The sequence below is a fragment of the Haplochromis burtoni genome, unplaced genomic scaffold, assembly GCF_018398535.1.
Source record: "Haplochromis burtoni strain Fernald_Lab_line unplaced genomic scaffold, NCSU_Asbu1 Contig_294, whole genome shotgun sequence".
NCBI lineage: Eukaryota > Metazoa > Chordata > Actinopteri > Cichliformes > Cichlidae > Haplochromis > Haplochromis burtoni.
The window spans coordinates 592296-598003 of record NW_024582655.1 but is presented as its reverse complement, the minus strand read 5'-3'; the positions used below and the strand labels follow the sequence as shown (position 1 = coordinate 598003).

General features: G+C 40.0%; 1 protein-coding gene across 1 annotated transcript in view; it reads left to right on the top strand.

Annotated features, from left to right (window-relative positions):
- LOC102310405 (alpha-1,6-mannosylglycoprotein 6-beta-N-acetylglucosaminyltransferase B) overlaps window positions 1-4289 on the top strand; it is a 68205-nt gene extending 63916 nt beyond the window's left edge. The window contains exons 17-18 of the mRNA XM_005940836.3: window positions 1852-2123; window positions 3593-4289. Of these exons, the coding sequence (XP_005940898.1) occupies window positions 1852-2123; window positions 3593-3791 (471 nt within the window). The 3' untranslated portion in view covers window positions 3792-4289. The remainder of the gene's footprint in view (window positions 1-1851; window positions 2124-3592) is intronic.
- The last annotated feature ends 1419 nt before the right edge of the window (window positions 4290-5708 follow it).

Sequence of the window (5708 nt, the reverse complement as noted above, 5' to 3'; positions counted from 1 at the left end):
CACACACACACACACACACACACACACACACACACACACACACACACTCTCACTCTCACTCTCAACATGCCGTGACTGACTGAGACTGTGACTAGCCGCCTGGCGTGTACAAGGGCAGACTTCCAATCAGGCTCTCCTCCCTGTTCTTTCTGCCACTTTCTTAAACCTTTTCTTTCCTCTTTTCCAATTTTACTTCTAACTCCTCAAGTTCCACACATCCTTTAGCCTCATTTTTCTACTTTCTGACCAAAACCGTCACACTCGTTATCTCCCACTATGAATACCCCTCGCCTCTGTTTGCTCTAGCAGAGCTCTAACTCCTCTCTGACCCTCATACAATAAAGTTTGATGGCAGCTCACTATTTTTTTTTTTTTCTAAAAATGGTGTCCGTGTGATGACACAGCAGGGCGCAAACACACTCACACTTGCCGGTTACTTGGTTATTCCAGTTGCTTGTTATTGCAAGTATCTTATCAGCCAATCACATGGTAGCAACTCAGTACATTAAGGCATGTAGATGTGGCCGGGATAACCTGCTGAAGTTCAAAGCAAGCATCAGAATAAGGAAGGAAGGTGATTTAAGTGAGTTTGAACGTAGCATAGTTGTTGAGCCAGAAAGGCTGGTCTGACTGTTTCAGAAACTGCAGATGTGCTGGGATTTTTCTGCACAGCATCTCTTGGCTTTACAGAGAATGGTCTGAAAAAGAGAAAATATCCAGTGAGCAGCAGTTAAATGCAGTGAAAATGCCTCATCGATGCCAGAGGTCAGAAGAGAATGGCCAGACTGCTTCAAGCTGATAACAAGGCCACAGTAACTCAAATAATTGCTTTTTATAGTCAAGGTATGCAGAATGCACAGCATGTCAAAGCTTGAAGCAGATGGGCTACAAAATTGGAAAACAGAAAATACAAAACGTTGCCTGCACTGATGGGTTTTGATTTTTGCTGCAACATTCGAAGGTTAAGGTCAGAATTTGGTGTAAACAACATGAAAGAATGGCTCCATCTTGCTTTACGTCAGTGGTTCAGGCTGCTGCTGGTGGAGTAATGGCGTGGGTGATATTTTCTTAGCACACTTTGGCCCCCTTAGTACCAACTAAGCATAATTTAAATTCCACAGCATACCTGGGTATTATTGCTAACTGTCCATCCCTTTATGACCACAGTAGATCCACCTTCTAGTGGCTGCTTCCAGCTTGAAACCAGTTCATGTTGGCGCCATATCTCAAAGCTCAGATCCTCTGTAACTGGCTTCTTGAACATGGCGTCACTGATGGAATGAAGAATGTCTAAAAAGAATTACTGAAGATTTAATATAGTTTCAAGCCCTCCGTCTCCTCATCTCGCCCCTTTCACACTTTCTTATTTTGCTGATGAACACTGCATATGCGTGTGCGCGCGTGAGTATGCAATCAGGAATGTAGTCTGTTTTTAGGAGTGGAAGTGCAGCAGAGATTGAGAGATTGGAAGTCTGGTTATTGCCTACGGGAACTGGGAGCCTATTTAATAAACGGGACTGGAGGCCAGAGGGATATGTCAGAGAAATGTTATTACCTGGGTTTTATGAATAGCCCCAGCAAGGTGGGGAGGGGTCTAGTCAGCCTCTCACCAGAGCCCTAATTCTGCCTCCAAATCCTATTTACTACTGGGTGCCATGACTACATCCATGTTATTTCCATATAGGATGACAAGGACTTCCCACTTTTGCTAAGCAACTCTTTGTATTTAACAGCTCCTTTATTATTTTAGTAGCATTTAACGTGTTGCTAAACATAATGTACTTTTTTTTTTTAAATCAGAGTTTAGTTTTTGTTGTATATTTTACTTTTTCCCTTTCTTTCCACGTGCAGGACTTTTGTTCTCCTGAAGCTCCGTTTCCTCCCGTAAACTCATCTCAGACTTGGTTGGGCAGTGCTCCCAGTCCTTTCAACCTCCTACCCAACTCCAGAATCCTAACCTGGGCCTCCAACGCCAGCTCCTTCTCATCCTGGCCTCCTCTCACTGCACTCCGTGTCGTGGCTTCACTCGAGAGCGAGTCGTGTGTGAAGGCATGCCAGACTGCAGGACTAATCTGCGAACCCGCCTTGTATCGTTTCATTAACATTAGGGAGACTTTCAGCGCGTAAGTCCTTTTTTTCCTGAATTTGTTGAATGATGAATCGTTTTTGCGTGCACATCTCTTGCGTGCCTGTCCTAGCTCAGAAAAAAAAAAAAAATTCTCAGCATCTGAGCGTTTTTTAGGTTAATAAGACAAGTTAATTTACAAAAAAACATTTGAGGGATCCTGCTGGCATCACTAAAATAAAGGTTACAAGTTCCATAGTTCATGTTTAAATGTGAATGTGATGTAAATTTATTCTAAAAAGGAAACTTCAGCTGTGATGTGCACTCATCTGAAACATCTAGTGCAGTTTTTTATTTTCATTGTTTTTTTGCAAACTGTAACATCTTCAAAGTCCATCTCACTGAGCTCATTCTACAAATAATTATTTGATTGCATTCCATCAGAGCAGCACCACGCCTCATTTGCACTTCTAGTTTCAGTATTATACAGTAGTACAAAGTACTGATGAAACAACTGGATCACCCTTTCCTCTGTTGTTTTCCTGCCATTCTGAACAACAGCCATAGTAAACACATTAAAGGGTTTTATTAGTGGGTTTTTATATATAAATTGTCATGAAGAAAGAGAGTCATTGCTCATAAAATGAGGTCAGATCTTCACACGTAGTTTGTTTTGAGATGGTTTCATTTCTTTATTGAGCGTCCTGAGTAATCGTTCACAATACATGCTGGTAAAAGTAACTGAACTCATGAGTCTAGTACTATGTTGAGCCTCCTCCATCTGCAGCTTCATCAGGTGTTTCACACTGTCTGCTTTCAGAATGCACGTCAATGCTTTGGGAATTTGAACTGTTCCTCCAACAAAACTCTTAATATTTCTCAGGTGTAGCAATTTACTGGCCTACTTGGGCACTCAAAGCACTTTATACAACATCTGTTGTTCACCTATTCACACAAACACTTTTTTCTAAGTCTAAGTGCTAACTACCTAGCATCCACAATCTGATGAACACACTGGAAGCAGCTTCGGGGTTCAGTATCTTGCCCAAGTTTACTATTTTATTCAAGGATGCAGACTGGAGCAGCCAGGGATTGATCTGCATCCTGAGCCACAGCTACCCTACAATTATCAGATTTTGCTTTAAGGTCAGCATTCCTACTTCAATTTCTTCATTTTTACCCACTTTCTTGTCTTCATATGACACGAAAGTGGGTTTTGGTCATCATGTTCCACAGTAGGTGTTAACACTGTGCTGTGCCTTTTTTGAGAAGTTTTGTCACCTGTCCACAGAACATTTCCACGGAAACCTGTTCCAGGATTACAAGTATTGCTCTTTCTCGGATTTTTGCAGGACACACAACCTTTAAGAAGTGTCATTAGCGCAGTGGTTTACAGTGCAGTTTTTATTTATATATATATATATACATACATACATACATACATACATACATACATACATACATACATACATACATACATGCACACGCACTGTAAACTGTGTCCTCATCCTTTGTCTTTGTTCCCAGGCTGGACTTTCAATGTGAAGAAGTGGAGTCTGAGAAGAACCACCTCTTTCCTGCTTTCTCAGCAGAGCATGCTGAATGCAGCCTGCAGCAGGACCCCTTGCTGTTCAGCTGTGCCGGCTCCAGTGCCAAATACCGACGCCTTTGCCCCTGCAGGGATTTTCGCAACGGCCAGGTGGCATTGTGCAAGGACTGCTTATGACCAGAAGAGGACCTGGATGATGGAGGCTCTTTTGTAATCCTTGGGTAGGAAACTCACTGGCAAGAGACAGTGTGATAAAAGCAGCAAAGCATACACACTGACTGTGCTACCTTACCTCTGACCCAGAACTGGCTACCAAAGTAGGTAAGGTGTAAACGTCTCAGGGATCTGCATGATTGTACTTTGAGTCTGGAGGGTTTGAAGCTTCACTGTACAGACGTTCTGCATTCAGACAGTCTTTACAGAAATCACGATGAAATGTAAAACTTAATGGATGAGTTATATGAGTAATCAAGAAAGATTTGAATAAAAAAAAAATGCTTGATTTTCACAAGTGTGGTTACTTGTTGTTGTGTGAATATTTACAGTGTCATAGTGGAGTTGGATATTTGTACTAGATGCACCCAAAGCCATTTACACTATATTGAGATGTACTATTTTAAATGTCCGTGATGAAATTTGTACATAAGTGTTGTTTAATAAAATACATACAGGAAACATCGTCTTTTTCTATTTTAAAAAAGTTCTCTACTGGCTATCAGTCTCTGTATCTAAACACATTTTAATACAGGTCTCTGAGGGTTTTCAGAGAGCACATCTTCCATCACGGTCAGAGCTCCTTCTTGTAATGTCACCATCTGAAATGTTCTGGATCCGCACGAAAATTTAATGAGGTCTGTCTTTTCAAATGCTTCAAATTTTCACAATTTCTGGCTAGACATATTTCTTCAGTAAACTTGCTGATTTACAGACATGACAATGCACAAATCGTGATTTAAAGTGAGGTAAAACTATCCATCTTTTATTATCTTTTTATGGCAAAATATAACAATTACTTCTTTCAGCCTGATTTATACGGACATAAAGCTTTATAACCAACGAGTCTGTGCCAACAAAGTATATTTTGGATACAAGATGACACTTCTTGGTTTGATTCCTGCACGAATATTTGAGGGGTTTTTTCCCCCTATATTATATCCTAAGCTGATTTGTTATAATAATATATTCCTCATAAGGCACATCTCTGCAATCCTTGTACTCTATCCCTTGCAAAAATTTATACTGTCTTTATAGATAAACGCATGCCTGCTTAGGTAGCAGAACAAATGGCGAAAATAATGGAGTCAGACATCAAACTTCAATACTTGGATGATAAAAACACAGCTTCCCAACCCAAGACACATTTTACAATATGCTTCTATATCACTCATGGAAAGGGTTTAATATTGTTACCAGGTCGTATCAGAATAGTGTTCATTTGGTAACCGTATTTATTCTCCAGCTCACTCTGCCTATGAAATCACTCCTTTCCTGCTAAAGGTGCAGAAAGTCTACAGTTTTCACCACAAAATTTCCTCCTTACTTTTTCAGCACTATTTTATGCATAGCAGGTGCAAGGAGGGATTTTTTTTTTTTTATAATGAAATGATTTAGTAAGATTATGTACATACTTGATTTAACTGCAGCCTCGTGTTACTGTGGAGACTGACCTTCTCTTTCATTACAACTGAATAACGAAAGCTCATCATAGTCAGAGTGAACTGGCTGAATGATTACAGGGGCCAGAGACTCCTTCAGTATGTGTGTGTGTATTTATATATATGTAGACTAGGCTGGCAATGACAGAAAGATGGATTTTACCCAGGACGTATGAGAAACTGCATCAGATTTTAAATATTTAAATTATGTCAGCAGTAATGAGACGCATTATTCAAGAGTGATATTCATATGCAATATGATATTGTATCTTGGCAGACTGGCAAATCAGTGATTTTATCTCCTGCTAACTTACATCACTCACTGTAATGCTGCTATCTGCTATGATCTTTTTTACATTTGCTTCTGCTGTTAAAGAAAATATCTTTATCTAGAAAAACAAAACTATAAAAAGAGCATATATGTACAGACTATAAAGTA